Raw genomic sequence first — 25,463 nt, 5'->3', positions numbered from 1 at the left:
AAAATTTTCAGCTGTATTCATTGTTTACTTTGTCTGTGGCAGCCGCTAAGGTAAGACGTGTTTTTATGAGCTCGATGATTTCCATTTGTTAAAAAAATGGATCAAAGAATTTGTATTAAATTTTGTGTAAAAATTTAAATAAAGTGTAACAAACTGCGTGAAATGTTAACAAAGGCCTATTGTGAGTCTGCTATGAGTAAAACAGTTTATGAGTGGTATGTGCATTTCCAAGATGGCCGTGAAGACATTGAAGATGACGAACGGCCCGGACGCCCTAGCACATCAACAGCCGATGAAAACATGGAAAAAGTTCATGAAATGGTTATGAATAATCGCCGAATCACAATCAGAGAAGTCGCTGATGGTGTTGGCATATAGATTGGCTCATGCCATGAATTTTTTTTTAATGTTTTGGGTATGAAACGCGTGGCATCAAAATTTGTTCCAAATTTTTTTAATTTTTAACAAAAACAGCGGCGAATGGAAGTTGCTCAGGTGTCACTAAATGAAGTCAACGAGGATGCACTGAAATTGAAGGTGATGAATCATGGATTTACGGATATGTTGTTGAAACTAAGGCTCAATTGTCCCAGTTGAGGCATTCTGGATCGCCAAGATGAAAATCACCGAGCACGCCGAACACGTCCAACCTTAGCGGCTGCCACAGGCAAAAGTAAACAATGAATACAGCTGAAAATTACAGCTTACTTCAGGGGCACGTATACCAACAATTTATTTTTTTTAATTGACAATCAGACTTAGCAAACCTTAGAAATTTTTTTGATTCCCGTAATTTTCTGAACACACCTCGTATTTGTGACTTAGAAAATGCCTTCAGAATATAAGTAACGAGGAAGTTTAGTGCTACGGGAAATTTAATTTATTTTTTTTCTTATGCATGACAAAAATCTGTACTTCAGTGGCAGACGGATGCAAATCCCAACGTCAAATGTAAAAAAAAAAGCCTAAAAAATCTACTTTCTCTAAGTGATTTCTAATAATTTATAGCATTAATTTGTATTTTCAGTATCTTAATACTTGGTTCTTTCATTATAATGCTTGCATTTTTTTCAAAATCAATGGACATGATCATAAACTGGATACGAACATCAAAATGTCATTTCATCAAATTCTGGATTTGCATCCGTCTGCCTCTGAGGTACAGAAATTAGAGCATTTAAGGCTATAGTCCGATAAAAAGTAAGGAAATTGTACAATTTCATGCAATGGGTCGTTTATACCTAGAGAGTGAAGTTTCTTAAGTAGAATTTTATGTGAGATCTTATTGAAAGCTTTTGTGAAATCCGTATATATGCTATCAACTTGGTGTTTTTTTTAGAAACTTTTAATAATATGATCCTGATAGAGCAGCAAGTTAGTTGCGGTTGTTCTATCCTTAACAAACCTATGTTGCTTTTTGTCTATTGATTTTTATATGCATTATATTTCTTTACAAACTTTGTACAATTTGTGGAAACCTGGAAATTGTTTCGAAGTTTATGCAATATATCTTATCTTTACTAAAAAATATGTATCTGGAACGGTTGGATTCCCAGATACCACATCTTATTTATCTTTTTCACATACAAGTAGATAAATAAGAAACATTTATAATCTTATATTCTTAATATATATTTTTCATTCTTTCGTTTCAGAAAACAACTCGATATGGATCACCTTCAATCGCAACAGAATTTGTTGAACATAGTTGATATGGTTCGTAAAGAACGCCCAATGTTTTTCGTATAAATAAAAAAAACTAGTGTTTCTTTATTTATATGAAATTTTCCTGTTTTTTTATTATTTATTAATTTTCTAAAACACGCCGATAAACTTTTATTTATTATTAGTTTGGCTCGATCTAGATTTTGTTTACTTTTGTGTATAAATTTCATTAATATTTCAAATGTATAAATTATCTAATATAGACTCCATCTTTACATGCAGATTAGTACAAGTGTAGTGTACTTTGTTTACTTATGGTGAAAGAACAAAAGTGAATCTAAACCAAGAAGAATTGATAATTTTATTTATATATTTTTTCAAATCATTAACTATGGATTTTATCAATAAATATTTACAAAAAACAACAATATAATTGATTCTTGATAAAAATATTACGCCCATTGCTTATATTGGATGAGTTTTAGCAATTTTTGCAATTTTTTATACCCTCTATATTCTTCCAGTAACCTATAACATTTTTTTTAAACATATATTTATTTATGATTTATTTGTTTATGTAATGGTGTATTTCGTATTGAAGGGTACAGGATATACATAATGCATTTCACAAAAGGAAGTTAAGAATGAACGTTTTTAAGTTTTCAAACCTGTTAGACATTAAAATAATAAATATATAGGAACCTGCTATATATCAATAGCCTATACTGCTTTATATGATCTAAAATGGTTGTCATCAATATTAAATTATCGCTTTATTTCCAATATTTAACTGACATTTATCCCGTATCCCCTGTATGCATTTTTTTTTTCTTGAGAGCCTTTATGTCAAATTTTATTTAACAGAAGTGTTATACACTTGAATCACGTGAACTGGCATCGGATGGCATTTTTTGTTTAAAACACATAAAAATTATTTTTTTAGTAAAAGGGAAATATTTGCAATCTTATTATTAACACAAATATTTCAATTTTTGGGACCATTTTCAACGAGTTGTAAATAACTTAATATTAGAAAATGGGAATCAAGGTAGGGTTCGAGCCTCGGACCTCTGATCCGTGAGTCCGCAACACTAGCCACGGCACCATAACCCGATTGTTGTTTGACATCATTCCTTTATAGCCCGTACCCTTCATATGCAACATTTATTGTAAAAAAATAAAAATATATCCGTAATAAGGGTTCAATTGGTTTAAGGTACAATCAAGCAAAATATAACTGGTATGTATTAATGAATATGATTTGTGTTTTTTTTTTTTTTTTATGTGGAGCCAGCTCTTAGCTTTATTTAAATATGTTTATTTCTATGTTTGTATAAATATTGAATACTGTCTGAATATTTAAATAAAGTTATATTTGTATACCTATTAATTATCACAATATTATATTTTAACAAAACAATTTGTGTTTTCTTTATTATTCCAAATAACCAAGACTTTTTACACTATTTAAGTTTGTAGTTTACGAATCTGTATATTATTGTCTTAAAGCCTTGTTGACTCCATAAATTATATGTATTTAATATAATCTACGTTTCTTTATTATCTTTTAAGGGTATTACATAATATAATTCATACTTTTTTTGTTTCCTTACATTTATTATAATTTAAAGTTTGTTTTATTTTTTATATGCAAAAACACTCATCTTGGATTGGATTAAGGGTCAGGTCACAGAAACATCACTTCGCGTAACCCAAATCAGAATGAATATTAATAATGATTGAATTGTTAATTCTATACGGATAGTCACTGTAATTCAATTAATCTCTTAGCCGCGGGTAGCACGCTTTGGTGTTTCGGCTCATTTTCCGTTCCACGCGGCAAGCACACGTCAGTGTTTCCTGGCGTACCACGGACTTTCGACCTCATGTTTACTACGAATATGGACTAGAATCCCTCAGAGATTTAGCTTAAAATTATGTTCGAATATTTATTTATTTAATTTTACAATACGCCCAAGGGGCATTTACAAAAAATATACAGGTAAGTACAAACATAGTGCGTAAAAATTTAAAAGATAAACAATGCTTTTTTTGTATACATTTAGAAACAATAGAAGCATACTGCCATGCAAAATAAAAAGTGAAACTTTATATAGTAAAAAAGAAAAAAAAAATTAAATGGATATAATAAAAGTAATTGAATTAAAAAGCAAATTGTAAATAACTTGTAAAGAATTCAAACAAAAAAATAAATACATTTTCATATACTTATAAGTATAAAAAAACGGTATCAACAAATTATTGTTAAAAACAAATAATGAAAATTAGTTAACAGTAAGTATATATGTGAAAATAATATAATATACGGTACACAAAAATATTTGATAAATTAATATCAGAAAGAGATAAGATAATAATAATACACATCAAAAACAGAGAAAGAATTGTATGAAAAAGAAAGTTTTATTACGACATTAATAATTTGTTTCAAACAGTGCATTTAAGAACGTTTTAAAATTGATAATTGTCGTATTAAAAATGTCTATTTCACAAGTAAATTTGTTGGCTAAGGAATGTAAACGCGGAATCGGAGAGTGTCGTGCATAGTTAGTACCCACGTATGTACTCGTAGTTGCTAACAACAAACAACTCCGTACTTCTAGTGACTCGATTAGGTATTTTGAAGTTAATGAGATTCAGGAGTTCACAACAATCGAGTATATTCCCTATTGCCATCTGTTGAGATTTGTTTATATTTTTTATGACTCTTATCTAAACAATTAAAATTCAGACACTTATCCAAGTTCCAAATCAAAGCTAGCCTTTAGTCAATTTGAAATCGTCACATGACTCGGTCAGTCGCGCATGCGTATAATCGAATCTTTTATTCCACTAAGACCTGTGCGTCGATATGTAAATCTTTGCCACTTTAACCAGACTTTTATGTTATTTTCTTTTTTTTTTAAACATATTTTTATTAATACGTTTTTTAAGAAATACATATTTAACTCAATTTATATAGTGTTGTCTTGTGTCGAGAATAAATCTGTGAACTGTTTTATTGCGCTAAGTGTAAAGTGTGCAGTTATAAATTAAAAATGTCTTATTTATCCGCGGAAGAAATTTCTGAAGCAATAGAGAACATGGATTCTGACTTTGATATGAGTGAAGAAGAGTTTGAAGCAGCTGAACTTCCATATCATCTAGGGCTTTCGGATTCGGAATCAGATAACCACGGAAAAAGTTCACAATTACCTTCCAATGCCGCTACTGAAAATTTACCAGGACCTTCTACACAACCACAAGCGCCTATCGTACAACCATGGGTAGTTGGTCCATTTGAGTCCATAGTTCATAGATTCGATGAATTCATGGCTGGAGTTCAACCTTCAACATCCCTTACAGAAGAATCGATTGAAATAAATTTTTTCGAACATTTTTTAAATTCTGAATTGATGACTAAAATAGTTGAGCAAACAAACAATTTTTATTTTATCTTAATGAGGCGTAAAGAATACGGGCCAAAAGCTATGATTCGCAATTAGAAAGCGACAAATATTTCCGAAATGTACATTTTTTTTACGCCAACGATGGCAATGACTAGAAGTCGCCACTTATCTGTTGAGGAATATTGGTCTACTAATTTAGTTTTATCCAGCCCATTATATGGTAAAACTATGTCAAGGGATAGATATGAACTAATCTTACAAATGTTGCACTTCAGTGATAGTGAAACGAATTCTGTTGATAAACTTTATAAAATAAGAACTTTAGTAAATCATACACGAAGCATTTTTAAAAATACTTTATTGCCTTATAAAAAATTTTGTATTGATGAGAGTATGGTAGTTTTTAAGAGTAGATTAAGTTTTAAATAATATATCCTGTCAAAACGCCATAGATTTGGTATAAAACTGTTCGTGTTGTGTGATGTTTCGACAAGCTTTATTTTGGATTATATTATTTATTGTGGTGAAGGCACAGAGATAACCGATGAAAAGTGTTTAGGCGTGTCAGAAGTGGTAGTGACTGCTCTCCTCAAAGATTATTTGGGAAAAGGGCACAACCTTTGGTGCGATAATTGGTACACCAGCCCAAGTTTGTTTAATTACCTACATATACAAAAAACTAACGCTTGCGGCACAGTGAGGAAAAATCGCATGGCAAATCAAAAGGCATGCCTGATTTCCCAAAAACAAAAAAAGGAGAGAATAAATCCAAACACCAGGGTCCTCTTCTCGCTATCAAATGGCACGATAAACGAGAAGTACATATGCTGACAACGTTTCACGGAGATAATTTAGCGCCGTCAGGAAAAGTAGACCGCGATACTGGGGAGAGTATTTTAAAACCACTTTGTGTTCTGGAATACAACAAAAACATGGGCTCCGTCGACAAAACTGACATGATGTTATGCAGTTCAAATTGTATGCGGAAAACCGTCAAGTGGTACCGAAAATTAGCTTTCCATTCTGTTGACATGTTTTTGTTGAATGCCCACTGTCTATTTAAATCTGTGAAATTTTCAAAACCCTCTTTAGCAGACTTCCAAATGGCTATTATTTTAAAATCATTAGAAAAGCATGTTCATACCACTCATGTTCCACGGCCATCATGTTCCAGTGACTCTCCATTTATATTACCGAGATTGATAAGTCGTCACATGCCGGTGTTAAATACTCCTAGTGCCAAGTGTAACACTCCACGTTGTTTTTGTGCAAGTGGTAAAATAAAACCAAAACAAAGACAAACAACTAAGTACATTTGCAGGGAATGTAATGTTGCGCTCTGTGTCTTATGTTTTAAATTTTACCATGAAAATCTAAATGGTTAAATAAATTATAAATTAGTTAAACATGCTTAGAAATAATAAACACATTTTAATTATTTCTTAATATATACAATGATAAAAACATAATCAGTGCAGTGTCTCAGTGAAACTCTAAAGATATCTGCAACATAAATATAACAAACATAATAACACATAAGTATGTGTGTATATGTTAATGGCGGGAAACTGGTAAGTGATTTTGGTAGATTATTTTGTTTAGATTATATTTTATGTTTCTTGCATTGAATGGTTTGTTTATACGTCTAGGTGTCGCCTAAGATTATGGGAAAAGATGTTTGTGTAAACAGTTTTTGGCTCTCGTACTTATTTATGGTGTTTTTATGTGTTCAAGGTGAGATGTGTCAAAAATGTAAATCGGTCCAGCGTGAGAAGGTAGGTGAACCTCTCATAAATCAGCGATGATTGGGTTTAACTTTGGGAATAATTCGAATCGTTAAAATAACCATTTTGTATGAACATTTGTAAGCGCACGGCACGGCGCGGCGGTCGCGAAATTCTAAAATATATAAAAAATCAAAATCATTTTTTTCCAGTACAGAGTGAGACTTGGAAGTGGGATGACGTTTGTTGAAATTGTAATTTTTTTGTTTTTTCATAAAACTAATTACATTCAAATTCGAAAACAAATCGTATAGGGGAAGTCGAGGCAACAGTTTGTCTCGATAAATAACTAATAATATTTTCAATTTATTTATTTTTTTACCTATTCGACTAACTACACAATTGTTTAAACATGCTTCAGGTTTGCGAAATGGGGAAAAGAAAATTACGGCCACCCAGTTTGTATAAATTGAAACAATAATGATATTTTGTCTTTTGGCAACAATGCAATGTACTGTGCCTATTATTATTAATTCATTTACCTACAGCATAATATTTTATTTACTGAATATTCTACATATATATATGCACCACAACAGGCCAGGAGGGTCCAATCACAGTGGTGAATTACATCACAGAACACCCAGGCTTGAGAAAAATTGCATTTAATTTTTGTCTTCTTACCGGGAATCGAACCCGAAACCTTCCGTGTGTGAGTGAAGCGTCTTGACCACTATACCACGGAGGCTGCCTAGCCGCCGTTATGCATTATTTTTTGGTTTTTTTAATGTTATTTGCCAAAAAACCTTGTAAAATGTATTCCTCGGCACGGGATTTCCCAGTGAGGAATACGTTATAACCAAATCATGTATATTTTTCATCTATGAATTACTTAATAAATAAAAATAAATTAAGGTAGAATCTACCTTGCTTAAAAATATTTATTTATACATTCAGACTTCATTACTTTGTCGCCATTTTTTTAAATGTCGGTTATTTAAAAAAATTATATTAGTGTGTGATTTTATACGTTTAAAAAATATTTATCTTTGTACGTCCAATAAATTCAAATTTACCCCATGCAATTCTGCCAGTGTTTGCCAGAGCGAAAAAGTATGTGCGTTAAATATCTAAAGCGCTTAGTCCGTTTCGGTGGTATCGCAGCCTTAACTATTTATTAAAAGCATTTTTTTTTACAAAATAATTGAACTAAACTGTTAACATTATACAGCCACAGACAAAATGTTGTTACCACTACCACTCACATGGAATAGTCCAATGAAATCTAGTGCTTTTCTTCCACCTATTGCCTTTGGTTCTCAACGCATACATGCAGTCAGTTTAATATACATGTATAAAGTAATTAGATATCCAATTTCAAAACATGCCTAAATCCTCAGAGTAATAATGCGCCATGCTATAGAGAAGCCCTATCGCCATGTTTCATAGAACAGAAGCGTTGTAGGTTAGCGACAAACATTTTGTTTAGTTTGACAGCTAACGCGTAACGGTCCTAACGGACGCGTTTGTCGCTGTGCTTGGCTTTGTTTGTGGATAACTTTGATATTTATGTTATAATAAATAAAAGTCAACAATAATGAATTGCAGTGTGTTTGGTTGCAACGGTAGGAGCGTCAAAGGTGTTAAAGAGTCAGTTTTCACGTGTAATTGATTTAGAATATTTTCCTTCGATTTAAATTGATTTTTATCATTTATTGTCCCGACATGTGTATTATGTTGCTTAAAAACTTTCCTTATATCAACATATTTACTTTTAGATACTATTTTTACTTTAGATACGAAAACACACACTTGTATTTTCATTTTTTATAAAATAAATTGGAATAACCCTGCAATAATAAATACACAGGTACATATTTAAAGTAATTATAATGCAAATTAATATCGATTTGGCGATTCTCGACCCGAGTACGGCCCATTGTTTTAAGAACACTACTGTATAAATAATTTTGTATACTACATAAGTTGGAAACTAAGTTTTTCAATAAAAAAGATGAATTTTGGTTTCGAAAAATCAAAATTATTTTCCCTGGACTGGATCTGAAGCGTAAGACTGATCATCTTGCCTCCACGCATTAAAATGTGCCGAGTGCCCTATGCACCACTGGGTAATGATGATGTTTCAATCGGATCAAGAATCAATATTTGGTTACATTTTGTTCAGCTGTGTGTTAGCTCCACATTCGAGACTGTAAAGGTTCAGTGTCTATTCTTTTCCAGGATATTCTATGATAGATCGGAATTTTGGCATAATTAAGATAAAAAACAATATATGTTCATTCGACTACATAAAGTTGATAGGAAAAACGGGCTTACAAATTTCATTCATTTGATATGGTTTTCTCGGAATGTAATTTGCGCAAAGCTTATATGGAAAGAGTGTTAAATAAAGAGGCTTTATGAATAATTACTACTAATTCAACCGTTTCTGGGATTTTTAAATGTTGACATGAACTCTATCCGAGTAGACAGGCTCATTCCGATGCTTTACATTGTACGACTTTGGATTTTCTAGAAGTTTCTGAAGAATACTACGACAAGCGGATACAATTGAAGCCAACGAAAATTAAGGATGTAAAACATTTATGCAGTTTTTTAATGCTAATAATGAAGAAACTAGATGGTAATAACAAATTATGATACATTTATAGATATAGATATGATATATTTTTTAGTAGTCGATTCTTCTATACTCTGTATATTTTACTGTATTGTATTACATAATAAAGAGTTTAATATCAAATTTTCTTTTGAATTAATATTTGTGTAAAAAAAATCCTTTGCCCTATAAACACTTAAAAAATCCCAAACTTAGGTTTAAGGCTGTACTGTGATAAAAAGTAAGGAAATCATACAATTTTGCCATTTTACAATGCCGTTCTTCCAAAGTCGCGCCATTGAAAATATTAAATAAAAAAACATGAAATAAAAACAGTAATTTTCTAAGGTGTGTAGCATTTCAGACTGTAGCCTGATTGAAAGCAAGGAAATCATATGATTTTGCCATTCTTTCAAAATCATTGTAAAAGTAACTATTTTAGTTATGTAAAACTTTTAAGTATATTTTTTATCAGAAATGCTTTTAGCAAATTGTGTTTATTTACTGGTGCAAGCTTAAAAAAATGGCAAAATAGAACAATCTTCTTACTTTTTAACAGACTCAGCCTTAAACCCACATTTTTCAGACCAAAAATTTTGTGAGAAAAATTCAAATTTTAATACATATTTTATTTTTTAATTCTGCCACCCAATATTTCAGGAGAAAAATAAATGCACCAAAACAAATATCTCATAAGGCATTTTTTAAAATTGGTAATATATTTTTATATGCTTATTTTAATTTGTAAATGCATGTAACTTGTTTTTGGCTGATGTTACCATGTTTTGGTAAAGGGCCATTATAAAGGAGGAAAAAACAGTTGTGTTTGTCAATAAATCCATTTAATTAGATTATTCTACTCCTCTTTTATTGATTGCACATCATTAGAAAAATCTTGATTTTCATCTTCGTAGTCATATTCATTTTCCCCTTCTCCGAGTTCTCTATGGTAGGAGTAGGGCTCAAACAAGAAGATATTGGAATCTATCTGATCATCACTCAGAGAAGCCACGGAATCTTGAATGGGGAGAGGCATCGGCTGTGGTGGTAATAATTCTGCCGAGTAGGCCAGTATCCTCACTGGCATCCACACTGGATCCACCACTTCTTCCGGTTTCTTCTCAGCAATCTCATGTTCCTCATTTTCAAGTTCAGTGTCACTTTTCAATGGTGTAATAGGCTTCTTCCAGTATACCCCTTCCTGCATGCAGCCAGACTCGAAAGTAAAGAAGCCTCTTCCTTCTGGATATCCCCTGCTCCACGAGCCGTGGTAACGATAGCCAGGGAAGATCACCTGAGCTGGCCCTTCTTGAACTCCGCGTATCCAGTTACCCATGAACGTAGTTTGAAGTTGATAATAAACGTAGGTACCGAGCCCGTGTCGCTGTCCTTTGTACCAACCGCCTTCATAAACGTCTTTATTGGGATAATAATAAGCTCCGAAGCCGTGCTTGTAGTCATTCTTCCACTCTCCTTCATAACGCGATCCGTCTGGATAAATCATCTTTCCAAATCCATATTTAACACTTTTCCTCCAGGAGCCGTCGTATCGACACCCATTTTGGAATACGTACATACCTTTGCCTTGACGTAGTCCCTTATAATAAAACCCTATATAGATATCTTTATTTGGTAATATGGCCCAACTGTAACCACTTCGTTCTCCTAAGTGATTCCTTTTGCCATGATACTCCTGCAACCGACAAGTAGTTATACAAATTAATATTCTATACTTTACGATGCAAACACCAGTTACAGAAAAGCATTTATAAGTCAGTACACTCAATTTCTTAGTCTTTTTTTTCTATCATCATGAATATACATAAACTCTTAGGGGTCATACAACTACAGTACACGTGCATTCATTTTCTATGCCACGTTAATTTCAATATAATTATCTAATAATTCCTGGTTTAGTAAATAAACATCCTTTGTCATCAGGATTTCTTAGAGTGTAAAGCTTTGTATTTATAATGAGGAATTTCAGCCCTATGGGAAATTGGATACAAAAATGTTTTCTTGCGTGCGGTAAAAAATAGAGCATTCAATTGTACAGCAAAGTTTCTTGAAAATGTACGAAAAAAATATTTCAATAAAAACGCACTACTTTGACGTCACTGGTTCATGTGAACCAACCAATGATGCGAGAGTTGGGAAGGATATCCGGTTGGTTTACCGTAAACGAACCAATAGGAAGAACTAACAGGGAACAACCTTTGACGTCACACGCAAGTTGTTTCAGAAATACAAAACTTTAAAAAATCATAGCGCTGATAATACAAGTGAAAAAAAAAAAAAAAAATTTTGGCTTAGTTTAATAGTCTTTTAACAAATAAAAAAAGAAAAAGAAAACACTGAACTTCCTCATTGTTTTAAAAGATGCCAACATTTTGGTAAAATAAAAAATAAATCTGTGTTTTTTTTTACTGTTAACCAATTTTTAACTGATTAATTTGACTTATTCATTTATGCATTGTGTTTAATGTAGTGTACTTCATAATAATGTTATCAACCTTATTTTACAAATGTAATAAATTAATTACAAAATTGACTTGGTAAATAATTGATCACAACTAAGTTTTTCTCATTTCATTTGTATTTCGTATGTCGTTCCCATAGAATTATAATAGTCCAGAAACTGCATAAGGGCATCAAACTGAAGTCGACTAAACTACTCATAAATTAGTAGTTTTATGTTTTGGCCATTAGTTACTCCGTAAACGTCGCCGAGTACGCAACTGCCGATTTAAATTCAATTATGCTGTGTTGTGTCGTTTGTAAGTGTCAAAATACTGCTGGGATTAATAGGGAAAAGGGTGGGATCACATTTCCTGTGCAAGTGTCAAAAATAATATTATTTAAGAATTCGATTATTTTACTGTCTTTCAGATTGTTAAATAAAACGAAGTGGACATTTTGTTAGTATTGCCACGGCAGTCGAATTTTTTACCCGGCTTTCTATACGCCTATCCCTAGGCTCCACAGATATAGTAATCAGTATGAGGACAAGGCTGATATATTTGGTTCTGGACTTGATAGTTATAAAACCAGTCTGATTTCTTTTCTTCTCTCGCAATGTAATTCTTAAACTTTTCTCTGTTCGAAAATGTTTTTCTTTTTTTTAAACAATGTTTTAAGTATGTCAAAATGCTTGCCGAATGGCTGGATTGCCTCCCTAGAGAGTTATTCATATTTAAATTTTGTTTAATATATATTTTGTTAATATTTTTGGTTACTGATGTGTATTTACCTACTTGTTACTATTGTTATAGTTATGCAATTTTATCATTTTTTATTATCAACAATATTTTGAGTTTGTCCAAATTTTTGTAGACAAGGACTGGATTCAACTCCCTGGGGAGCTGTTTATATTAACATATTACAACAGAGGTGAAGAACATTTAAGAGAAGGTAATATATAAGTCTAGGCATCTACAGGGCTTATGACCTGTCAATGGCTGGTTTAAGTGGCCACAAACATCAACAGATGAAAGAATTGAAGGAATATAGATGTTCAAATATAGGCAGAATGGTGAATGTTACACAGTGTGTAAAGTGGCCACTTAAACCAGCCATTGACAGGTCATAAGCCCTGTAGATGCCTAGACTTCTATATTACCTTCTGTTAAATGTTCTTCATCTCTGTTGTAATATGTTATTTTTTTATTATGTTCAATATATATGTCAAAGGTAATTTATGCCGTTAATGTCAAAATAAATAAATAAGCCTTAGTTTAATATTAAACGGTATTAATTTACTTAATAACTGAATGATTTTTTTTGCATTTGCCTAACAAAAGTACCTGTTTTTTTTATAGTCTAGGCGATAAAACATTTTTTGTGGTAAAGTTCTTATATTTGTGTTATGATAATATACTGTCCACGGTCTGGAAACATTACGCAGCCACTTCATGCATACACGCGGGCGGAATGTCAGATAGATGTAGGGGGAGGCGTATGGCAGACTTTTGTACACAGTACGATGTCTGCAAACTTGGTTCTATGCACCTTCTGGTATATTTTAATTCTATGGTTGTTCCCTTGATATTGCCATAGGAAAGAAATACTTGGGTATAAAATGAAAAATAAATTTTTGTGATAAATTCACACATTCAAAATTTATTTCAGTTGGATAAAACTGCTTTTCAGCAATGAAAAATCAAATTTAAAGCAATGACTTACCCCTATCCCTCTTTCATCTTCCCCTTCCACTTCTCCAGCGTCTTTATCGGACATGTTAACGAAATGAAAATGTTATATTATCAGGTAATGTCAAATATTTATAAAGTGTTAATTTGTTCTCATTTTCATTTAAAAATGGAATGTTTCATACATTGAATTAGACTATTCCTTATTCTATGGTTTCATAGTACTGAATAGAAGCTTCATGGCTCATTATTTTATTTAGAATATATACACGCCAAAGAGATCCTTAAATCCTTTTCACTGGATCTTTTTTTTTTTTTTTTTTTTATACGCCTCCAACCAACAAAAATTTTTCATACAAATCTGTACAGAAAAAAAAACAAACAATTTTGCTAGAAAATGTACTGGAAGATATATTAATATAGTCCGTATTCTTTTCATTACCAACAAAGAACCAATTTGTCAAATATATGTCTAGCAAAAATCACAAAAGCTTTTTTAACCAAATTCCAATGATCACATTAAAAACTTACTTTTGTTTCCTGACAACAATTTTTAATGTAATTTAAAGTGCAATTGAGATAAAAGATTTTGATTTTAAATCAAGAGATAAGTCAGCTGGAAGCAATTATAAACCAACAATTACATTATCCTCTATCCCTCAACTATTTTAATCAATTATTGCAAGCAAAATCACACCTGTATTTAAGAATATCCTGATTGAGGAACATAGTGGATTTAGAGCTGCTAGACAAACCACCTTAAACCACACAAAAAAAAAGGTGTTGTCAAAGCACTAAAGATGGTCAGCAAGTTGACGTTCTTTACACCGATTTTTCGACGGCATAGGACAAAGTGGATAAAAATTCTTATAGTTAAATTAATTACATGCCCTTGAATTGATACCCACTAACTATCGTTCGTGAATTTTTATCTTTCAGGTATGACACAGAAGGTTTGGATAGATAACTATTTGTCAACCAGTATTGATGTTACATCAGGGTTTGGATAGATAACTATTTGTCAACCAGTATTGATGTTACATCAGGGTTTGGATAGATAACTATTTGTCAACCAGTATTGATGTTACATCAGGGTTTGGATAGATAACTATTTGTCAACCAGTATTGATGTTACATCAGGGTTTGGATAGATAACTATTTGTCAACCAGTATTGATGTTACATCAGGATTTGGATAGATAACTATTTGTCAACCAGTATTGATGTTACATCAGGTATACCCCAGAGTGCTCAATTAACACCTCGTGTTTTCAATTCATTTCGTCCGTTGATTAATAATAAATAAATAAAATTACTTATGTCCCTTACCAGTCATATTAATTTGTTTTGTACCCTCCCCTCAGCTCGCTATCCATTAATAATAATTAACATAGTCAACAGTTACTTTTTACAACAACATAGACTCCTAACTGAATGGGTAATTTAATACTTGTGTATAAAAATGATCATCGAGTCAAATATGTGCGCCAACTCACTTAACAATCCTACATTTTGCCTTCAAACTATAAAAGGCAATGATACGCGAAGACTTAATATTTTCAATGTCATTTTTCTATTTTAACATTTCGATAAGATACAGAAAATACAAAAGATTACTATTAATACACTAGCAGCTATTAAGCTGATGTGTGTATATCAAGTGTACATGGTTATTAAACATTATAAATTGATGTGTGCATCTAGGCGGTTTTTGAACACATTAACTGATCTAGCACCAATCACTTTCTCGGGAAGGCCATTCCATTTCTACACGACTCGGTTTGTCAGGAAGTTTTTCCTGGGGTTGGACGAGAAGGAGGTAGTGTTAAGTTTCAATGAATGTCCTCTAAGATGGCGGTTTTCATTCATGGAGAACATTAATTTCAACTTGGATACATTATATTGCTCAGTTAAGATTTTGAGTGTTTCAATCAAGTCACCACGCTGCCTCCGCTCTTCCAGTGAACTTAACCCAAGCTCCCTTAAGCGGTCCTCGTAAGATTTATTTCTTAAAGAAACTACCATTTTAGCTGCTCTTCTCTGGACTCCATGTCTTTTTTAAAATAAGGACTCCAGATTTGGTAGGCATACTCCAGTAGTGGACGAACATATGTTTTATAAATTTTAAGGAACAAATCTTGGGTGATGTGAGCGAATGTTTTCCAAAATGAAGATGACCAAAGATTCCACATGCGCTGTATAGTATGTGTCTTGAAAGGCTAAGGACTTGAATAATTTGCAACAAAATCTCATTGAATTCTCCCCATGACACCACATATGGTGAAAATGGGGCATACATAAATGCAATCAGTACAGGAAAATTATTATGTAAAAAAAAAAGAAAAATTATTAAATTTATTAACTAACTTAAAAACTTAGCATTATATATTTAAGAAAATATAAAACAATATTTTTGCTACTAAAATAGGCTTACTATAAATGGTTGCACAATGGCCGACTAACCCAACATCAATTTTTTTTTAAAATAAAGATTCAAAACTGATGTTAGTAAATATTAGTATACAACCATTTACTGACTTTTTAATGTCTACCGTTTTCGAGACGTACCCATTTCTTCATCAGGACTCTTATCACATTAACATGCAAGTATAACGACACCACCACTGGTCATCCACAACATCCACTAATTGCATTTAATTATTGCTCAATGTTATTGAAAGATCATTACAATTGTAGACATTAAAAAGTCAGTAAGTGGTTAAACTAATATTTACTAGCATTTATTAGTTAAAATATTTAACCACAAAGTTAATACTTTAAATTAGATGGTATTGCATTGTTAATTAATATATGGCTGGTTTCATCCATCCCAACAAATCAAATCTGTACAGAGAAATGATCGAATAGACACAAATAAAACTCTTATAAATGCTTATCATTTCACATCTAGATTACTGTAGTGGAATATACGCAAATTTTCCAAAATACTAAACTGATAAACTTAATTTATTTAATAACATTTAATGATAAACTTCAATCTGTTTTCAATGAAGCAGAAAGACTTATTACGGGGGTAAAAATATATTCTCACATCTCACACATCTTCGAGATTTGCACTAGTTAAAAAGCCCAGAGAGAATAAAATATAAGCTTTACTGGACAGTATTCAAATCCTTTCACGAAATAGCTCCAAGATACCAATCGAACATCTGTATTAGGGAAATAGGACAATCTACACTTAGTTCAGCATTTGATTCAAGCAGAGGAAAACTTGTCAAACTCCGGCGCTGCCTAAATGCTAACTTCGGAGATAGTGCTTTTGCCGTTGCCGGCCCCTCTGCCTGCAACCAATTTCCTTCACACTTGCGAATCATCGACAGTTCCAGTCAGTTTAGATCTCAACTGAAATCTCACTTCTTTCATTTAATCCTCAATTTTTAAATCTGAAAATATATGTAGCGTTAGCTTAGTTAGAATGTAAGTTTAAGTATAAAATTATTGTAAAACGCCCTTGAGGTGATTTTTTACAATAGCTATATAAATCAGCCAAATGTTATCATTATGAATGCTAAAAATACACCCCATTTCATTGTGGATAATGGTTTTAGCCCCTCTGTCCCTGTGCAACTCAAATATATTCACACTATTTCAGCTCTGCATTTTATATTAGGAATAACATGTCAATGTCATAAAGAAAAAATTATAAATATGTTATTCTATGAATACTATTCATCAATTGAAATCTTCAACCGCTTCGGCCTTTTCATACAGTTTGCTGGCATCTGAAATAATTATATACATTCTAAATTTTTTAAATTAATTTGATTTAAGGTATTTTGTTGAAAATGAATTTATTATTAGAAATCTTTTGGTGGTTAAAATATGGCCATATGCTTTGAAGTAAGAGGCCATATGTGTAAGAATAAAACATGTTTTTTTAAAAATAGGTACTAACTTATTACAATATTTGTATTTCAATTTAAATATAATTCTAGTATTGTAATAATTGCATTATAATAACCTTCTTATCCTGTTCATTATCATCATCGATGATTTGAATGCTATCTATATCTTGAGAATCCCTGTGTACTTGAGCAACGACCATCATTTTAGAGCCAGAAGCTTCGGGAGACGGAGATCTCCAGCGCTTTGAATCATTTTGACCATTTTCAACTTCATCACTGGATGTTAAGTCTAAATGCATCTTTTCCGATGGATGAGAGATGCGCCTTTCAGAATTTTTAGGTTGCAATATCTTCTTTTCAACATCAACCGATAATTCAAAATTAGATTGAGAGAGTATCGGAGTATCTCGGAAGAGACTAGATTTAGCAATTATTTCTTCATTTGTATATTTTCTCATTCTTTTACGGCATTTTCTGGAAACTGATACTTCTGTATCGCTGTCATCGTCATCAATATAATGAGGAGCGACTTTCACCGTTCGGCCACTTCTAGTATGATGCTGTCCTGACTTAAATTCTGGAGAAAACCTATGTTTTGATATAGGAATACTAAAAACGCAGTTCCAGTCAGCAAAAATTGAAGAGGTCTTAGCTCTGCGGTATCGGCAGACACTCAACTGTTCTTTGTAAGCTGTCATTACGTGGACACGTTGCTCTAGAGATAGCTGCTCAGGGATAGGAAATAAGTTCCAAGGTAATCTTCGTTCTGGAGCATTTTTGTACCGCCTTTCCATTCCTCGCTTTGCTTCTAAAACTTTATTGTCTGTAGTACATTCAGCCTGAAAGGGTTAGTTTATTTTATCAGAATTTGTAATACTTTATTTACACTCTTTAAAATACTCAACATACATACTACGAGTATGTATACATAAATTGTAGCATAGGTTCTCAGACTTATTTTGCTCACCGCCCACTTTGACAACATTTTTTTTCTATGGCCCCCAAATGGGACAAACCTGGTATCGATTGTGTGCAAACACGCTTATGAAAATAAAAAAAACAATGACTGCCTTTATATGGCAGCCACATGGTGTAGTGGTCAAGACACTTGACTTACACACGAAAGCTTCCGTGTTCGATTTTTCTCAAGCCTGAATGTTCTATGATGTAATTCACCACTGCTATTGAGCCTCCTGGCCTCCTGTGGTGCAAAAAAAGGTTTGAAATGCAACACACACCGACAGAAAAAAGATTAACAAGCAATAATTAATTGTTTACATTATGTGACCGAAATTGTATTGAATAAGTTAGAACAAGCATTGATAATCCTGTCGCATTGTTTAACAAAAACTTGTAAGAACTTGAATGCTTCAAATACGGAAGATGGGCTAAGAAAGCCGGAATAAATAAAACAAAAACGGGATAAGAACGACTAGAACGAATTTAATTTTAATTTGCAATATTAGGAAACCAACACCTCCAATTTTCTAGGGGCCTTTTACTGCCCCCCTGAAGGCCTTCAGCGCCCACAAGGGGGCATTATCGTCCACTTTAAAATAGACGGATTTATTGTATATATGTATATACACTCATGAGCAAAAAAATTGACTCAAGCGGCACGCTTGCGTTCAAAAGTGATGAGTGAGAAATCTAAAGCTCATATTCTATTTTTGTTTTGAATATATTAAAGTTAAAAGTATTGGCTTTTAATCGATATGCAATATGGTGACAATACCCACACACATAATCCCACAAAGCGTTGTGGTTAGTAAACAATCCTTTTGAGCTGCTTTACAGTAGCGCTCATTAGCGGCTACTAATCCCTATAAAAGCTTACCTACCTCACCAATCCTTATCAGTTAATCGTCAAACATCAATTATATCATTCTTCCTTATCAACAAACAGGAATATTACCTAGAAATGGATACAACCACCGAAGAAGCAGCTCAAGCGGTTGCGCTATTGCAACAAGGCCAGAGCCAATGTGAAGTCGCTCGTGCGCTGAACATGAGTCAGTCTGCTGTATCAAAAGTTTACCGTCGATACCAAAAAACTAGTAACTTTCAACGAAGACATGGTTCTGGCCGAAGACGGTGCACTTCAGAGAGAGATGACCAATTCATTGTCAATACTGCGCTGAGAAATCGGGCTTTCACTGATGTTCAAGTCCAACGAGAGCTCAGAGAAACAAGAAGAGTACCTTTCAGTGGGTGGACAGTCAGGAGACGACTCAAGGGTGCCAACCTTACACCAAAAAGGCCAGCTACTGGCCCTAAATTGACCCCAGCTCACTGAGCAGCCCGACTTCGCCAGAGAGCACGTTGATTGGATGTATGACAAATGGAGCTCTGTCCTCTTCTCAGACGAAAGCAGAGTATGCTTACATGGCAGCGATAAAAGAGGACGAGTCTACAGGAGGCCTGGAGAACGTTTCGCATAATGCTGCATTCAAGAAAATGTGGCTTTTGGAGGAGGTTCTACAATGGTGTGGGCCAGCATTTCAATAGAGGCAAAAACCGAACTGGTTTTTAGTGAAACCGGCGGCCGGGCAGGGGATTTGACGGCGAATCGATACGTCGAAGAAATCCTGGGGGACCATGTTGTTCCCTATGCCGGTTTTATTGGAGAAAACTTCATCCTCATGCAGGATAATGCCCGCTTACATACTGCAGCTACCGTTCGGCAGTACTTGGAGGAGGTTGGGATTCAAACTATGGACTGGTCAGCGTGCAGCCCGGACTTAAACCCTATTGAGCATTTGTGGGATGAACTCAAAAGAAACTTCCGGGCTAGAAATCCTGCACCAACTACGAAATCCGAACTGCAAGCGGCACTCACTGAAGAATGGGGTAGCATTCCCCAAGAAGATGTAAAAAAACTTATTAGGTCCATGAAGAAGCGCCTAGAAGCAGTCGTTCAGGCCAGGGGGGGTAACACTAAGTACTGAAAAGATTATTTTTTGGATTTTAATTTGCATTTTCATTGTAATGTTGACAAGATTTTTCTAGAGTTTAACAAATAATAACAAAAAATACTTCTCATTTAAAGCTAAAATTAAGAACTTTCAGATTCTACAAACTAATATATGATATGAGTTTTAGATTTTTCCCTAATCACTTTTGAACGCAAGCGTGCGCCTTGAGTCGATTTTTTTGCTCACGAGTGTTGTTTACAAAGTACCTTATTTAATTGATAGGAATACATTTTCAATTGTCGTTTTGAAGATAAATTCACATATTTTAAACATTGAAACGGAGAGAAAAAGACAGATTAATTTACCCGAGTGCTCATTTTAGATTCTCTAATAAGCTCTTCTTCCTGGGCTGAATGTCGTGAATTTTGAATAGCAGACATCAAATCTAGCATATCCTTTACATTCATTCCAGATTCATAGAGACCTAGTTCTGTAATAAAGGATTGACATGAGTAAATAACATGTAAATAAATTTTAATTACTTTAATTTATTGCATAATATATTAAATACCTGTAGTGAAAATAAGAAAGACTTATGGAAAAGCTTTAACCCTTAGACTGCTAAACAACAATATATCATTGTTCTTAATCCATGTCATAAAATTCTAACAAGATTATTGCTGACGTCATAATCCCTAAAAGGGTAAATGAATTCGGGAACTGCTTGTTGCACTTGTCCGTCAGCGGTATAAAACATTTTTTAAAAAATTAAATAACTTTTGCGACGGGTTAATTTTTAGTTTCGTACACTAGTTACCGGTTTCATAGAAATTGATTTCATTTTGAAGGAAGTGAAACTATTAATTTATATCTGCCTCGTGATGTAATTGTAATTGTAAAGCGCGTATGCTATTATGAATGAGGTTCCCTGTTTGATTAAATTAGGGTTTGAATGATACATAAATGAAAAAAGTGTTTTATTTACTTAATATTTCCAGGTTACCTGACTGATAATCTTAATTTACCATTTAAAAATGTAAAAATAAAATATAGACGCCCTCTTGCATAGGTAAAAAAGTCATTTTTAAGGATTGGGATTGTAAGTACCACAACCCGGATCGCATAAACATTTCTTTCACGTTTCATTTTACAGTATAATACCCATTTTTTTATAATAGTTTGAATATATTGTTACAATCAATGAGGAACTTCAGCCCTACGGGAAATTGGATACAAAAAAGATTTTCTTACGGGGGGTAAAAATTAGAGCATTAAATTGTACATCAAAGTTTTTTGAAAACGTACGAAAAAAATATTTAAAATAATTTAAATGTTAATAAAACTAACTACTTTAAACGACATCACAAGTCCATATGAATCTATCAATGATAAGAGAGTTGTGGAAGATTTCCTGTTTACTTATCGTCAATGGACCAATCGGCAGAACTAACCGAGATGAAGCAGAAGAGAACTTGTGACGTCACACGCGGATTAATTTCAGAAACAGAAAACTTTAAAAATCATAGCGCTGATAAAACGATACATATTTTTTTTTTTTTTGTATGTTAATAAATAATAAATAACAAAACCCTTGAACTTCCTCAATATAAATTTACTTGTGATGTTTAAATTTGCAGTAACTTTTAAAAAGGAGGAACAACTAAACACAGGAAACTTCTAGCTATTTGGGACCTGAAACAGTGAATTTTTGTACATTGTAAAAACAGGTTAGTAAAAAACTAAATAAATGTTAATATTTAGAATTTTTAATCACTTACATTTGAGGACAAATAATGTTAATTGGGTATCTTTTTTGATTTTTAATATTTATGTACTGTATTTTTTAACTTCCAGTGAAAACTATTATCGTTAAAAGAGGGGCTTTTTTTAATAATGCCCGGTATTTATGGCTAAATACCTCATTAATGTGTTATTAAAAGATTTTAATTATTTTATTAAGATACGCTTAGTCGTTAGGAGCAATTTTAAATTCTTATTGATAAAACAAAATAATTATGTACTGTGTTTTCCCCGCTATTATACCCGATCCAGTAATTACGAAAATATTGATATATTTTAGTTACTAACACTAATTTAATTAATTACCTTTAATATAAAACTCTTACCTAAAGAGGTCCATATTTTACCGGAAAACCCCGTCATAAAAAATATAAACAAATAAGCAAAGAGCGTGATTGTTTATTAGGAGGTTGAAAAAGTAAAGTATTCAAAAATAATCAGTAAATTTATTATAATGGGTATCTACAGCAATGGGAAATAAATAGGTGTTAGCTGTTCGGAAGTAATTATAATTCCTACAAACAAAACAAAAACAAATAAATTATCACGGTGGGGAAGGGAGAGAGGATGTCACGTTATATCAATAATATGACTCTGCACAAAGACTTCATTTCATCCACATTCATATATCTTCTCGTGGACGCAAGCCGATAATTCCGATTTTTTTACATATCCATAAGTATCTATTGAATTTTATGGGTATGTAAAAGTAAGACAGTAGTAAAAAAATTAACTTAATTAATTCAAATTATATTGTAACATCTACCAAGAAATAATATCACTTCTTAGTACCTTTACCAATTTAAAAGAAACCTCTGGTTTATAAAAAAGTTTCAATATAAATAACTCCCTACAAACATTTGGGTGTACTCAAAATATTGTTAATTAAACTAACTTGTATAAAAATTTAAAAGTGTTTTTAGGCGTTACCTGTGCAATAATTCATCAGATGAAACTCACCGACATTCGTAAAAGTTTCAGGTCTTTTAGTTTACAAAAGTCAACAGATGAAAGAGTTGAGGAAATGTTGTTTTTACAAAAAATTGTAAAAATAATAAAATTATAAATAATGTGGTTGTTTAAACATACGCAGAATGGCGAATATACCACCGTGTGTAAAGCGGCAATTTAAACCAGCCAATGACAGGCCCTGTAAATGACTAGACTTCCATACTCCCTTGGCAAAAATATTTTCCCTCCGTTATGAAAAATTTCTAGATATATTTCACTCCATTTTTGTTTAGCATGCATGGAAGTGGTAGGTTTGATAATATGTAACAGGGCACTTTGCCCCGCAATCAACAAAAAAACGATCATAATTATGTAGTTTCAATCTCTCTTCCAAGTCGGTCCCTCAATGATGAGGATCGTGACCACCGTGAACACTTCTGATTAGTCTTTTCCACTCCAGTCTGTTCTCAGCCCGACAAACCGACACATCAAATTTTATCCCCGTAGCCTCCTTTATTTGGTAAGTCCATCTATATGGGATTTTACCCGGCTTCTCCTACCTTCAACTCAGCCAAACATTATTGCCTTTTCTAGATTGTCTGGCTCACGCCTAGCAATATGTTAAAAGAAAGACACACCACTGACAGACGAGTTGTAAAATGGAGCTCTTTCAGAATCGATACATTCATCCTTCTGGCTGTCCAAGGTACACGCAGCAGCCTTCTTCAACACCACATCTCAAATGCATCAATCCTCTTCCTCTCATAGGCACGCATTGTCCACGTTTCAGCCCCATATAGGAAAACGGAGAATACCAGGGCTTAACCATTAAAACAATTCTCCTTAAGATCACTGCAGGAGATCATTTTCGTTAATTTTTATTTCCAAATGAGAGAGGGTTTACAACCGCTGCACGAGAATGTGATGCGCGCGGCAAGTGTTGTCTATCTTACTCACTTCATTGGGCGTGAATTAGAAATATATGAAATGGAAAATTTTTCTTGGCATTGCTATTAATTTTTAAAACAGTAGTGTTTGGAAAACAGCATATTCGATAAAATATTTTTTAAATATTTAAATATAATAGCATTTCCGATTAGATTCTTGAAAAAATGCTTGGCAGTCTAAGGGTTAATCAGCAAAAATGATACATAGTTCTGATATATGAGAAAAATACAAACAAATGAACAAGTAATATTTGTAAAATGTTCTAAATATAAAAACATTCATCACAGTACCTGTCAAATTTTCTTTCAACTCGTCAAATTTTGAATTTTCGGCAGCCATCCTGGATCAATAACTATACTGTATCTGAATTATAAGCAAAAATTTGTTTATTGGTATCTTAATGAAACAGTGTATTTTGAAAATGCACATAACCATAAAAAAACATTGACAAAAATAATTATATTTTGATTAATCAAGTACATACTAAAAACTATTTTTTAATGTATATTTTATTTCTAAAATAAATCTTAAATGTAGTATAAACTCAGAATTTAATACGATGGAATGAAAAATTAACCATCCGCACCTGTCAAAATTTCGGCAAAAAACAATAAACAAAACATTGACAATTTGACATTTGGTTTATCTATGCGACAATGCAACGTGAATTTTTAAAATTTATACAATGCTATTCTATCAACACCGAGGAGGTTTTGATTCTATGTACAATGTTTTCCAGTGTATAAAGAATATTATGGTAGACATGTAAAACTATTTCGTTGATTTTTTTTATTCATTAAATTATTAGTGTCTACACTGGGTATAAAACTTTCTCAGTGTTTTAAAAACCATTGTGCACTAATATCTTTACACATAGATATGCTACAAGACCTAAAAAATTATGACATTTAATTCATGCCCAAACGCTCAGTAATGCCCAACGCGTATGTAGTCATCATTTGACCAGCCAGGCGTGACGTTTAGAATCAAAACCAAAACGCCTGCTTGTGTCATGAAAGTGTGTAAAACCTTTAGGAAAAAATAGAATTGTGTATCTTTTCATTGGTAAATATTCATGAGTGATTAACAAGGTTTAAAACAATTTATATTCAAATATAAATATTGTTTTTTGTTAACGTCAAACTATGCTTAGTCGCGCAATTGAAAAGCTTTTTTACTTTCAGGGCTGCACTGATAGAAATACTTTTTGAAAATACAATCAACGTGAATCAATATAATTTTTTAATTCCCCAAAATCCAATGAAAAAAAAAATTGGTGGACATTATAAGGAATTTAAGGAAATCTGATTAGGATCCACTAAAAACAAATGTAAAATACAAATTTGTACATATTTTTATGTTCCAAAAATGACTGCCCTCCAACTGTTGATAGCATATGTATGATCGTTGAATGCAA

General features: G+C 32.7%; 3 protein-coding genes and 1 long non-coding RNA gene across 8 annotated transcripts in view; 2 read left to right on the top strand and 2 right to left on the bottom strand.

The window, feature by feature from the left end:
• LOC148271934 (protein argonaute-2-like) overlaps nt 1-3,085 on the top strand; it is a 40,044-nt gene extending 36,959 nt beyond the window's left edge. Inside the window, exon 19 of the mRNA XM_088240720.1 lies at nt 1,656-3,085. Coding sequence (XP_088096846.1) covers nt 1,656-1,749 — 94 coding nt within the window. The 3' untranslated portion in view covers nt 1,750-3,085. The remainder of the gene's footprint in view (nt 1-1,655) is intronic.
• A 3,717-nt stretch (nt 3,086-6,802) lies between these two features.
• Nucleotides 6,803-14,860, top strand: LOC148271932 (uncharacterized). 2 transcript variants are annotated; one of them, XR_015824990.1, is made up of 3 exons: nt 6,803-6,850; nt 9,336-9,443; nt 14,507-14,860. It is a non-coding gene; the product is annotated as an uncharacterized LOC148271932 (long non-coding RNA). The 2 variants fall into 2 exon arrangements; XR_015824989.1 differs by lacking the exon at nt 6,803-6,850 and having other exon boundaries at nt 8,086-9,443.
• Rsph1 (Radial spoke head protein 1) lies at nt 10,243-13,747 on the bottom strand. Its single transcript, XM_088240736.1, has 2 exons — nt 13,602-13,747; nt 10,243-11,112 (listed from the first exon to the last, which is right to left on the bottom strand). The coding sequence occupies exons 1-2, from the start codon at nt 13,653-13,655 to the stop codon at nt 10,276-10,278; spliced, it is 891 nt and encodes a 296-aa protein (XP_088096862.1). The 5' UTR covers nt 13,656-13,747; the 3' UTR covers nt 10,243-10,275.
• Nucleotides 14,685-24,825, bottom strand: LOC148271931 (uncharacterized). Of its 4 annotated transcripts, none has more exons than XM_088240735.1 (5): nt 24,633-24,825; nt 24,337-24,409; nt 20,713-20,837; nt 17,549-18,271; nt 14,685-16,970 (listed from the first exon to the last, which is right to left on the bottom strand). In XM_088240735.1, exons 2-5 carry the CDS (start codon nt 24,383-24,385, stop codon nt 16,965-16,967), a joined length of 903 nt encoding a protein of 300 aa, XP_088096861.1. In that variant the 5' UTR covers nt 24,386-24,409; nt 24,633-24,825; the 3' UTR covers nt 14,685-16,964. The 4 variants fall into 4 exon arrangements, with proteins under 4 accessions (XP_088096861.1, XP_088096858.1, XP_088096860.1 ...); XM_088240732.1 differs by lacking the exon at nt 14,685-16,970 and adding an exon at nt 17,174-17,309 and having other exon boundaries at nt 24,633-24,819; XM_088240734.1 differs by lacking the exons at nt 14,685-16,970; nt 24,633-24,825 and adding exons at nt 17,174-17,309; nt 24,531-24,618.
• Between the last annotated feature and the right edge of the window lie 638 nt (nt 24,826-25,463).

The sequence above is a fragment of the Micrasema longulum genome, unplaced genomic scaffold (assembly GCF_059751315.1).
Source record: "Micrasema longulum isolate JH-2025_06_02 unplaced genomic scaffold, ASM5975131v1 h1tg002578l, whole genome shotgun sequence".
NCBI classification, from domain to species: domain Eukaryota; kingdom Metazoa; phylum Arthropoda; class Insecta; order Trichoptera; family Brachycentridae; genus Micrasema; species Micrasema longulum.
Note: the sequence above shows the minus strand (reverse complement) of the source record. Positions and strands in the feature narration are given on the sequence as shown.

Excerpts from the sequence above, each read along its gene's own strand:
- Rsph1 (XM_088240736.1), bottom strand. The coding sequence starts at position 13,655 with ATGTCCGATAAAGACGCTGGAGAAGTGGAAGGGGAAGATGAAAGAGGG. Across the intron at positions 11,113-13,601 it reads AAGATGAAAGAGGGATAGGG|GAGTATCATGGCAAAAGGAA; the intron begins GTAAGTCATTGC and ends TGTCGGTTGCAG.
- LOC148271931 (XM_088240732.1), bottom strand. The coding sequence starts at position 24,385 with ATGGCTGCCGAAAATTCAAAATTTGACGAGTTGAAAGAAAATTTGACA. Across the intron at positions 20,838-24,336 it reads GTTGAAAGAAAATTTGACAG|AACTAGGTCTCTATGAATCT; the intron begins GTACTGTGATGA and ends CCTTTATTACAG. Across the intron at positions 18,272-20,712 it reads AATCTAAAATGAGCACTCGG|GCTGAATGTACTACAGACAA; the intron begins GTAAATTAATCT and ends TAACCCTTTCAG.